Source organism: Herpailurus yagouaroundi, unplaced genomic scaffold, assembly GCF_014898765.1.
Source record: "Herpailurus yagouaroundi ecotype Mexico unplaced genomic scaffold, PumYag 208, whole genome shotgun sequence".
Taxonomy (NCBI): Eukaryota; Metazoa; Chordata; class Mammalia; order Carnivora; family Felidae; genus Herpailurus; species Herpailurus yagouaroundi.
The window spans coordinates 8805909-8818771 of record NW_024412439.1 but is presented as its reverse complement, the minus strand read 5'-3'; the positions used below and the strand labels follow the sequence as shown (position 1 = coordinate 8818771).

General features: G+C 42.6%; 1 protein-coding gene across 1 annotated transcript in view; it reads right to left on the bottom strand.

The window, feature by feature from the left end:
- The window catches only part of STX8 (syntaxin 8), a 259347-nt gene that overhangs the window by 191746 nt on the left and 54738 nt on the right, over positions 1 to 12863 (bottom strand). Inside the window, exon 6 of the mRNA XM_040453213.1 lies at positions 165 to 257. Within this exon, the coding sequence (XP_040309147.1) occupies positions 165 to 257 (93 nt within the window). The remainder of the gene's footprint in view (positions 1 to 164; positions 258 to 12863) is intronic.

The following is a 12863-nucleotide window of genomic DNA, read 5'->3' as shown; positions in this document are numbered from 1 at the left end:
GTTAACCACTATCTGAATCTACCACAAACCACCCTCAACGGCGTCCAACTGTAATAGTTAAACTACTTTACGTGTCTTGTAGTACCAAAATCGTTTAAAGAACATTAGAGCCTTGAGTATTTATACTAAGCGGCAAACACGGTTGACCCCAGACGTGTTCTTACCATTTTGTTCATCTAGTTCATTCCCAATCTCCTTTCCCATCTGTTTCTGGCGACTTATGATGGAGGACAGGGCATCGAGGCCTGCATCCTGTTCTGAAAGAAAAAGCAAAAGAGGCCACTAAAAACCAAAGGAAAACAATTTGAAGTCCATACCTAGGCATGTAGTGCAATTCAATATACGGTAAAAGCAATATAAGGAAAAGAAACAAAGAAACAGTTAATATTATTAAGAGAAAATAAAGAAAACAAACTATTAAATACTTATTTCACACCTTAAGCTAAAATGATTTCTTTTTTTATTTTAATTCTTTTTAAGTTTATTTATTTTTGAGAGAGAGACACAGAGAGAGAGACAGAGAGTGAGCAGGGGAGGGGCAGAGAGAGAGAGGGAGGCACAGAATCCAAAGCAGGCTCCAGGCTCCGAGCTGTCAGCACAGAGCCCGACGCGGGGCTCGAACCCACAAACCACGAGATCATGACCTGAGCCGAAGTCGGACACTCAAATGACTGAGCCATCGAGGTGCCCCTAAAGCGATTTCCAGATAAATTAAATTTTAAGATTGCAAATGAAATAACAGAAGTTTTGACTACATCAACATTTAAACTTTCTGATGCTTAATACACAAAGAGCATTTACAGCTTAGTTAAGACAATTTTCCAATTTTGTAAATGGGCAAAGGATACAGACATGAATTTCACAAAAGAATAAAAACGGAAAAATAAATAAAAGCTTTGACATCACTACTTTTTAAAATTTTTTTTTTTAACGTTTATTTATTTTTGAGACAGAGAGAGACAGAGCATGAACAGGGGAGGGTCAGAGAGAGGGAGACACAGAATCTGAAACAGGCTCCAGGCTCCGAGCTGTCAGCACAGAGCCTGACGCGGGGCTCGAACTCACAGACCGTGAGATCATGACCTGAGCCGAAGTCGGCCGCCCAACCGACTGAGCCACCCAGGCGCCCCGACATCACTACTTTTTAAAAAAAAATTCCAATGAAAGTAATAACGATGAGTTGGTTTTTTTTGTTTGTTTGTTTTTGGTTTTTTTTTTGGATTATCGGATATGCAAGGATTTAAAGGCATGCCGATGCCCAGGGTTCACCAGTGTGTGATGGAGAAGCTCCTATGTACTATCATGGGAGTACAGGTGACATACCTTTCTGGAGAGCAGATTGGGCCTGTCTTTTCATCGATCAATTCCATGTGTAGGAATGTGAGAAAACATTCAGCTAGTATGCAGTGAAGTACGTACAAGGATATTCCTGGACACATTTCCTGTGCTGGTTATCAGTTTTATTGCCTCTGAACCCCAACCTCACCCTTTTTGACTGTGCAGCGAAAATACACCTGGGTCCTTTAAGTAGCTTTTCCTTTGCCAGCTTTGTCAATAGACAGGACTGCGGAGACACCGCGGGAGGACAACATTCGGCTTCCTGGCTCCAGCCCACTCTGTGCCACGAGCCCGTGCACAGCAACACCAAGAGACCCGCAACTTCTTATGACACACCCCCACCTTGGGCCTTTTCGTAACAGAATACCGCCGGCTCAACACTGCCATGAGGACAGTATTCCCTGGCACCCCAGAGGGCAGATTTCTGGCAAGTTCCACCAGCTCAGCACCACAGCGACCCCCACACCTTAGTCCCAGGGGTGTGGGGTGCTTCCTAGGACACTCGATTTCAGTCCAAGAGTTTGTGATTGCACCTTACGCCTGCTGTTTCTGTCTCCTTGCTACTTGCTACCAATCCCTCATTACCCTGATCCCCTTTGGTTAATAAAATATTCAACTTTCCCTGTTCAAATTTCTTTTTCCTGATTGGATCCAGACTGATACGTTTCTAATAGCGAAACCCTGGAAACTACTGAATGCCCAGACATGGGGATTTGTTTAAAAACATACAGTATATTCATAAGGAAAACACTAATAGCTACTAAAAATGATATTATACAGGAATATTTTGATGTTAAAAGAAGTTCATGATATGTCAGTAAGTAAAAAAAAAAAAAAAGCAGGATGCTAAACGATATAGAGTAAAATAGCAAAATATATAGCAAAACGATGCAGAGCAAAATAGTAAAAAAATAGTTTGTGTTAAATGTAAAGATGTATTACTTTTCTAGATTCTGAAATTTTAAAGATAAAAGAATTCGAGTCACTCTAGCTATTGTCTTTAAAATGTGATGTTGTTGCTTTGTTTTCTTTTGTTTTGTTTTTTAACTAGGCAATTTCAGCCATCTCTTTGAGCTTTTTTACTTTGCTTTCTGGTGCCTTGGGAAGAACATTCTGGGGCTGAGCCTCATGGCTTTCTACCCTAGCAATATGCCAGATGAGGGCAACGTGCCATGTGCGGCCTGACTTGCTGATGGGGATTTTTCAACGACTGCTTCACAGAGAAGCGTGATCTACAAAAGCAGGAATCACGAAGGTCTTTTCTCACCCAAGATCACATTGACATTTACTTATTTTTTTTCCTAGTCTTTTCAGGGAATTAAGCCATGACACTTAACTTGTTAATTCATCTGGAATTTATTTGAACTAATGGTGTGAGGTAAGGACCCCTTAGTAACATTTTTTGACACTATGTATGTTTTTAACTATACAAATGACCTGCCATCTCCAGGGATTGTTCCAAGGGACCATTTTATAGCAAAAATCACTTTACGATGAGGTCCTTTTGGTCTTAAGTAACAACCTTTTGGATGGCCTCCAAGTTAAATCTATCATCGGCCTAGCGCCACTATAGGATGACCGATGTTACGGTAAGATTCCAAATGCATCCCAAGAATAGTCTATATGAAGGACCAAGGGTCAAGTGTCAGCCTGGATTAAAAGGGAAAACAATTAAAGAGAGGAAAGGAGATTCCTCCACGGTTCCAATTAGGAAAAGAATCATTAAAGTCCTGAAGTCTCTTTATCTAGTAGAGACACGGATTGTGAATGAAAAAACCTATTCCTCCCTCTTTTCTTTCAACCTTCACCCACTATCTGACTTAACTGCAGAAAGGTTATCTCGCTAACGCAAAACAGAACGAGGGTTAAAAATTCTGCGCCACTCGGATCATTTGTGCAAGAACTTAGCACACTATGTTCCTCACTATGTTCGAGTGCTGTCCATACTCCCAAGACACAGAAGGTCTAGGTAATGGAGATGGTTGTGTATGTGTCACTGACCATCCTGATGACCCGAGTATCTCCGGGCTTACCACAGCATTTCTAAGGGGATGTGGCACAGTTACCCGAGAGACAATGAGCCAAGATAAAATGCTGCTGCTCATTTTATACAATCAAGACCTACGCAATGATGCAGACGCACGCTCATGGCTCATTACCGTGATCTGCCCCCCATCACATAGCCCAAGTCACCCTGATACCACAATCATTTGCAACATGCCACACTCTCCCAATCATCTGTCAGCATTACAATGGTGTGAATGTTTAAAAATGTAGGAGCACCGGGCTACATATGATAACGGCCCCCTGAAGATGTCTCCATCCCAATCCCTGGAACCTGAAAATACGTGACCTTACATGGCTAAAGTAACTCTGCAGATGCGAATAAAGCTAAGGAATTTGAGATGGGAGAATGTTCTGGATTATCCAGGTGGGCTCAATGTACTCGTGAGTCCTTAAAAACAGAGAATCTTTCCCAGCTGCGCTCAGAGGGAGCTGTGAAGAAGGGTCGGAGGGTTGCAAAGTGTAGGCTTTGAACACCAAGGAAGGGGACTGTCAGCCAAGGGACATGGGTGGCCTCTAGAAGCCAGAAAAGGTGAGGGAATGAATTCTTCCCTGGAGGCCCCAGAAAGGAAGCAGCCCAGCCAATGCCTTCATCTTGCCCAGTAAGATCTGTTCTGAACTCCTGACCTTTAGAACCATAAACTGACAAATTGGTACACCGAGTCACGAAGTCTGTGCAAATTTATTGCAGTGGCAACAGAAAACTAATACACTCATTGTTTTGAAAATCCCTCTGGAATAATTAGGTGTTTGGATGCTTCCTATCTTTAGACATTCTGAAAAACCATCCTCTAACGGAACATCTTGTAATTGTGGGAGGACTATCTGGTGGCTGTAGGTCGGAGAGGGACAATCAGCATGATGAATTCTTGCCAAAAATAACAAACCCGATTCTGATCAAGCCCGCTGAACCTAACTACCAATTTACAGAAAATATGTGGGGCAGAGGAAGACGTTAAACAATATATGGGGTTACAAATAGCAGGTCTAGATACTGGGAAAGTCCAGGGCGAATGACCCTACTTCTCCAGCAAAGAAATTGCACAGGGAGGAAGAGAGAGCTGGCAAAAGTACCTATCTATTAAAGAAACTTAACAGACACATCAATTAGTTGCAATGTCCATACATATATTCAGATCCTGAATCGAACGATCTAAAAAACAAAACAAAACAAAAAAAACCACACCCACACACAAAACCATCATGGGACAATCCGGGAGGTCTGAACATTGGATATCTGATTATATTAAGGAATTACAATTAACTTATTAAGGGTGATAGTAGCATTGCAGTTACATTCTTAAAAAAACCGGTCCTTATCTTCTGCAAGCATACTTTAGGGATATGTTCCAGAATATCCACGGTTGAAATGATACGATGCCTAGGATTTGCTTCAAAAATAATTCAGGTGATGGGGTGCCTTGTGCTCTGTCTCTCTCTCTCAAAAATGACTAAACATTCAAAAAAACATAAAATGTAAAGAATTAAAAGAAAAATCCAGGTGACGGGCAGGAGAGGGAGGAGGGTAGATATATAGATGAAACGAGATTGGTTATGCGTTGTTAACTACTGAAGCAATTGATGGGCAGAATGGGATCATTGTCTTACTCTCTCTACTTACATAGTTTTGCAATCGTCCACGGCAAAAAGTTACCGATACTTTACCAAGTAAATAAAACAGAGGGATATTCCTAGGAGCTGCAATCTCAGGCCCCCCACCTGAGCGGGTGACAAGGGCCCAAGGGCTGGGGCTATGTCTTCCTTATCCTGTACTTTTGCCCCAGTTCTGAGCCCAACTGGTGGCACAGAGCATACTTAATAAATATGCTTAAAGCAAGGAACGACACAGAGGGCCCACTAGGCTTGCGCAAGGAGGCGCTAGTCTCTACTAGACATGCGCAAAGGCTTGCGGGCAATACGAGGTAGTCCTCTTGAGTTTAGGTAGTAGGAAAGGTAGCTGATGTTGGGTTGTCCAGGGCCCAGAGAGAGGCACTGGGGATTCCCACATTTGATGCAAGGAGGTACTGTCCCTGGATAAGGGGAAGTAAGGGACAGACGGGGATAGTGGATACGCTGCAGAAAGTTAATTACCACATTGGGAAAACTCCCAGAGCAAGTCCTAAGAGTAGATGTTTGTTTGTTTGTTTTCAGTTTATTTACTTATTTATTTAAATGTTTATTTATTTTTGAAAGAGAGAGAGAGCATGTGAGCAGGGGAGGGGCAGAGAAGAGGGGAGACACAGAATCCGAAGCAGGCTCCAGGCTCCCAGCTGTCAGCACAGAGCCTGACGTGGGTCTTGAACCCACAAACTGTGAGATCGTGACCTCAGCCGAAGTTGGACGCTCAACCGACTGAGCCACCCGGGGGCCACTATTTATTTATTTTGAGAGAGAGAGCAAGTAGGGTAGCGGCAGAGAGAGAGAGAGAGAGAGAGAGAGAGAGAGAGAGAGAGAATCCCAAGCAGGCTCCGCACTGTCAGCGCAGAGCCCGACGCAGGGCTGGAACTCAGGAACCGTGAGATCACGACCTGGGCCTAGGTCAAGAGTCAGACGCTCAACCGACTGAGCCACCAAGGCGCCCCAAAGAGTAGATATTTTTAGTTTTGTTGAAGCTGTGGTTGCAAGGGTTCAAAGATCAGCTACCAAGGTTTGCCAGTCCGGCTAGCCACGTTCCCCACTGCTATTTCACATGACGATACCAAGAGACCTAAGAACACAGACGTCCAGAAGGAGTGCACAACTCTCCTGCTAGAATCTAGAAAGAACATCTACAGAACAAAGGTAAGAAGAGACGGGATTAAGAAACCCGCACAACGAGAGCCCCTGAGTAAAGTAGAATGAGGCTTCATACCTCCTCAAGGTCTGCCATGTGACTCAGAGACAAGGGTCTCAGCTAGCCGAGAGGTCGCCTTCCTTTGTTTCATCTCACGGGTTTTCGAGGTGATTTGGTTATTGTCAGCCCCTCACCCATCTTCTGCCTAACATCTATTTGTGCCTTAAATTACTGCTTATGCAGCACAGAAGCCAAGCCTGGCTAACCGGTTGTAATGAGGCCTCGGATCTAGGTTAGGAAAGGAAAGCATTCATTGCTTGAGTCTCAGTTCTACCGATAAACTGTTATTGTGGGATGCGTTTCAAAGTGTTTCTAAGGGTCGACAAAAGTACAGACAGGCTAACGGATTCCGTGGGCGGAAGGAAGTTAGAAATGACCCTTCATGGTCCCTTATTTCTATCTGGTGCAGGACCTGGCAAGGAAGCAAAACCATGGCAACCTCAGCGCATCCCCAAGATTCTTCGGGCAGAGAAAAGGCGAAGCAGGGTTTTATGTAAAGATCGCTTTCAGTCTTTGTGCTTCTCCTTGTAAAACCGCTTGCTAGGAAAGCAAAGAGGAAGACAGCATTTCCCAAACCCCAAGGTAAGGGTAGGAGATGTCTCCTCGACTCTTTCTGCCCGACCCGTCCCTACCCCTCCAACATACCCCAAAGGCCAGCGGGCTTCCAAAGGGCGGGCATCTCAGTAAGGGTGTTCTCCGCTTCGGGGACCAACACAAAAACCCGAACGACCTCCCACCATCTCTACACGTGGCACCTTCCCAGTGACAGGGGACACTTCTCCTGGCTGGAAGCAGCTTTCCTCGGCAAAGAAGCAACAATGCCGGAAAACCCGTTCCTGTTGGCTTGCAAGACACCCCTTTCAGGGACCATCAATCCCGAAGGATAAAGCACTACGAATGAATGGCCCTGCTGCGCGCAAGGCCACACCGCCCTGCACCGTTCATTTTGCTTCCAAACATGATAGTGGGTGAAGTACAGGGAATTAAAGGCATCGGGGAGGCTCAGAGTTCCTTTTGCTAGATAAACTCACTGTGGAAAGGGAGTTCAAGACGGAAGACTTCTGCTTCTGGCCAAGAGGGGCTGACAGGGACCTGATTTACTTCTGGCCTGAAACAACTGGGGGGAAAAAAAAGAAAACAAAACAAACAAACAAACAAAAAAAAACACCAAACCACAGGCAAAATACACAAAACAACAGTTTCAGGAGAGACACGGCCATCAGGGAATGAAGGACAGTGATCCCTGAGGGACGAAGCAAATGAGAGGAGGTCTAGGACTGCCCCAGACATCGCCCGGCGCGGGGAGAAGGGCATCCAGATGGAACCCGGCGGCATCTCTCCACGGAGAAGCATCCAACTAGGTCAAGGTGGTAAGAGCGCGCAGGGCACAGCACAGAGGGGAGAGAGCGGCGCAAACAGAATCTCCGGAGGTTTGCACGGGGTCCACCTCAAGGCTTCAGCTGAGCAGTAACCAGGACATGCGCGTGAGGAGACTATCCAAGGCTGAGGAAAGAACCGCCTGAAAGGGTGAGAGGGGATGATCCTCTGAGCTCACACTGGGTTGGAACACAGTCCCTATTCCCACCGACCAGGTGGCCTCATGATTTACGGGGCATCGGGGGACTCAGAGTGCTTTCAGCTCTGTAGTCGGCTAGACCGCCTCTACACTGGAGTCCACAAACATCTTCTATAAAGCGCCAGAGAGTCAATATTTGGGGCTCTGTGGTTTATATGGTCTCCAGTGCAGCTATTCAACTCTGCCCCTGTAGCAGGAAAGCATCCATAGATGATACATAAATAAATGAACATGGTTGTGCTCCTATAAAACTTTATTTATGGACACGGCATTACCTTTGAATTGTATATGATTTTGACGAGTCATGAAATCGTCTTCTTTTGACTATGGACAGTGGAAAAACCATTTTTAGCTTGCAGAGCACACAAAATCAGATGGTGGGTGAGATGTGGTTCACACGTCATGGTTTGCTGACCCCTCCTCTAAAATAAACACTGTCCTGGTCCACCTTACAAAACAATACCCAAATAACTGAACTGCATCCTAGGAAAAAAACAAAACAAACAAAAAAACCTCAAGAATATTCCTAGAAATACAAAAATACTTAGTACCAAATACAGAAAAATTCACACCTAGCTTCCAAACAAATGTTTCCCCCCTAAGATTAGAAACAAGCCCAAGGAAATCTGTTCTCACCATTTCTAGTTGACATTGTATCAGGGGCTGTAGCAAGTGCAATGAGACAAGAAAAAGAAATAAAAGGTGTCCGGACTGAAATGAAAAAGTAAAACCACAAAAATTAAAAGAAAAGGGGGTGCCTGGGTGGCTTAGTCCATTAAGCATCTAACTTTGGCTCAAGTCATGATCTCAGGTTCATGAGTTCAAGCCCTGGGCTAGGCTCTGTGCTAACAGCTCAGAGCCTGGAGCCTGCTTCAGATCTGTGTCTCCCTCTCTCTCCGCCCCTCCCCTGCTTACGCTCTGTCTCTTCCTCTTTCAAAAATAAATAAACATTAAAAAAAAAATTTTTAAGAAAGATTACTGGAAAAACCCCAAAATACATGGAGATTAAATAAATGCTTCTAAATAACACATGATCAAAAAGAAATCTCAAGGGAACTTTAAGCATATTTTGAACTAAATAAAAATGAAAACACAACTTATATATTAAAGGGATATGTCAAAAGCAGTGCATAGAGTGAAATTTATAGCACTGAATGCATATGTTAGAAAAAAGATATATATATATCTAAGATCAACAGTCTAAGTTTCCACACCTCAGAAAACTAGAAAAAGAAGAACAAATTAAATCCCAAGTAGGCAGAAGAAAAGAAACAATAAAGGAAGAGAAAGCAATGAAATTTAAATAGGAAGTAACAGAAAAACCACTGAAACCAAAGCTGGTTTGCTGAAAGATCAATAAAATCAATAAGCCTGTAACTAAAAGAGAACACAAATGACTAATATCAGAAATGAAAAAAAGCAGACATCACTACAGTTCTCATGCACATTAAAAGGATAATAAAGGAGGGGCGCCTGGGTGGCGCAGTCAGTTAAGCGTCCGACTTCAGCCAGGTCACGATCTCGCACTCCGTGAGTTCGAGCCCCGCGTCGGGCTCTGGGCTGATGGCTCAGAGCCTGGAGCCTGTTTCCGATTCTGTGTCTCCCTCTCTCTCTGCCCCTCCCCCGTTCATGCTCTGTCTCTCTCTGTCCCAAAAATAAATAAACGTTGAAAAAAAAAAATTAAAAAAAAAAAAAAAAAAGGATAATAAAGGAATATTATGAACAACTCTATGCCCACAAACTGGATAACCTAGACAAAATGGCCCAATTCCTTGCCAGACACAGCTGACAAAATTCACACAAGAAGGAACAGAGGATCTGAATGGGACTATATCTATTAAAGAAACTGAATTAACAATAACCTCCCCAAACAGAAAACACTAGGCCCGATGGGTTTACTGGTGAATTCTACTAAACATTTAAGGAAGAAATTATACCAATTCTCTACAATCTCTTTCAGGGGACAGAAGCAGAGAGAATACTTCCTAACTCATTTTCTGAGGCCACCATTTGTCCTAGACAAAGACATTACAAGAAAAGAAAAACACAGACCAGTATCACTCATGTGCACAGATATAAAAATCCTCAAAAAAATCTTAGCAAATCAAATCCAAGAATGTATAATACACCACAATCAGTGAGATTTATCCTAGGTATGCATGCCTGGTTCAACATTCAAAAATCAATTAATGTGGGGTGCCTGGGTGGCTAAGTCAGTTGAGCATCCGACTTCAGCTTAGGTCATGATCTCATGGTTTATGAGTTCGAGCCCCCCCGCAGGCTCTGTGCTGACAGCTCAGAGCCTAGAGCTGCTTCGGATTCTGTGTCTCCCTCTTTCTCTGACCCAACCCCTCACCTCTCTCTCTCTCAAAAAAAATAAATAAACATTAAAAAAATTTAAAAATCAATTAATGTAATCCATTATATCCACAGGCTAAAAAAGAAAAATCACATGATCATATCACTAGATGCAGAAACAGTACTTCACAAAATCCAACATTCACTAATGATAAAAAACTCTCAGTAAATCAGGAATAGAGGAGAATTTCCTCAACTTGATATAGAATACCTACAAAATCCCCAGCGCTAACATCACACTTGATGGTGTGAAACCTGAAGCTTTCCCACTAATATCAGGTACAAGGCAAGGATGTCCGCGCCCCCCCCCCCCCCCCGGCAACCACTCCTTTTCAACACTATGCTATAAGTTCTAGCTAACGCATCAGATGAGACAAGACAACACATGAAAATATGTACAGGTTGGAAAGAAAGAAATAACACTTTGTTTGCAGATGGTATGATCATGCATGCAGAAGATCCAAAAGAACTGACAAAAATCTCTTGGAACTAATAAGCAACTATGGCAAGGTTGCAGGATACAAGGTTAATATACGAAAGCCATTTACTTTACTATAAACCAGCAACAAAGAGGTGGAATTTGAAATTAAAAACACAATACCATTTATGTTAGTATCCCTCAAAAATGAAGTACTTAGGTACAATCTAACCAAATATGGACAAGATCTATATGAGGAAAGCTACAAAACTGATGAATGGAATCAAAAAAGAACCAAAGGAGACACATTCCATGGATGTGGACAGAAAGACTCAATATTGTCAAGATGTCAGTTTCCCTCCACATTATAGGTCCAATGCAATTTCAATCAAAATCCCAGCAGGTTATTTTGTGGGTATTGAGAAACTGACTCTAAAATGATATGGTAAGGCAAAAGACTCAAAAGGAGAAGAAGGAGAAGAACAAAACAAGAAAACTGACACTACCTGACCACGAGATTTACTCTAAAGCCATAATAATCAAGATACTGTGGTCTGGGTGAAAGAATACACAAATAGATCAACGGAACAGCCCAGAAATGGACCCACATAGTCAATGACCTTTGACAAAGCAGTAAAGGTAATACAATGGCACGAGGATAGTCTTTTCAGCAAACAGTGCTGGAATAACTGGACATTCACATGCAAAAGAAAAGTGAATCTATACACAGACCTTACACTTTTCAACACAAATTAGAATGGATCACAGATTTAAATGTAAAACACAAAACTAGAAAACTCCAAGATTACATAGGAGAAAACCTACATGGCCCGTGGGCATGGCAATGATTTTTTTTTTCTTTAAAGAATTCACTTATTCCTTCTTCAGCGTTCTTCTTTTCGTTACGTAGACCCAAGTTTCAGATCTGTATCATTTCCCTTCTCTTTAAAGAAACTTTAAATCATTTCTTGTAAGGCGGGTCTACTGGCAACAAATCCCCTCCACTTTTGTTTGTTTAAGGAAGTCATGATTTCTCCTTCAGTTTTGAAGGATAATTTCACAAGGTACAAAATTCTAGGTTGTGGGTTTTTTCTCACAACACTTTAAATACTTCACCCCACGGGGCACCTGGGTGGCTCAGTTGGTTGAGCATCCGACTTCAGCTTACGTCATGATCTCACAGCTCCTGAGTTCGAGCCCCGCGTCGGGCTCTGTGCTGATGTCTCAGAGCCTGGAACCTGCTTTGGATTCTGTGTCTCCTTCTCTCTCTCTGCTCCTCCCCGATTTGTGCTCTGGCTCTCTTTGTCTCTCAAAAATAAATGTAAAATAAAATAAAATAAAATAAATATTTCACCCCGCTCTCTTCGTGCCTGCATTGTCTCTGTAGATGAGGCAGATGTAATTTTTACCTTTGTTCCTCTATGGGTGAGGTATTTTTTCTCCTGTTTTCTTTTAGAATTTTTCCTTTATGTCTGACTTTCTGTAGTTTGGAAAGGGACTGACGATGGGTAGTTTTTTTTTTTTTTGGTATTTGTCCTAGTTGGCACTCTCTGAGCTTCCTAGATCTGTCATTTGGGGCCTGACCTTAATTTTGGAAAAACTCTCAGTGAGGTTTCAAATATTTCTCTGCTCCCTTTTCACTTTCTTCTCCTTCTGCTATTCCCATCAAAACTGTGTTATACCTTTTATAGTCCTCCCATAGTCCTTGGATATTTTCATCTTTTTCTTTTTTTCAGTGTTCTCTTTGCTTTTCACTTTAGGAGGGTTTCTGTTGAGATATTCTCAAGCTCCGAGATTCCTTCCTCGGCCATGGCCAGTCTACTAAAAACCCATCAAAGGCATTTCTTCATTTCTGTTACAGTGTTTTTGATCTCTACTGTTTCTTTTTGGTTCTTTCTCTCTGCTTAACATTGCCCACCTGTATTTCAAATGCTGTGTGTCCATTAGAGTCCATTAGCGGTAGAATATTATTTAGCACTAAGAAGAAATAGCTATCAAGCCATGAAAAGGCATAGAGGAAACTTAAATGCATATTACTAAATGAAGGAGCCAGTCCGAAAAGTCTACATACTGTATGATTCCAAATATATGATATCCTGGAAAAGGCAAAATATGGAGAAAGGAAAAAGATTGGAGGTTGCTAAGGGTTGAGGAGGGAGGGGGGATCAGTAAGTACAGCACAGAGGATTTTTAGGGAAGTGTAAATACTCTATAAATATTCTAATGATGAATACATGTCACCATAGCCTTGTCCCAACCCACCGAATGCAAAAAAC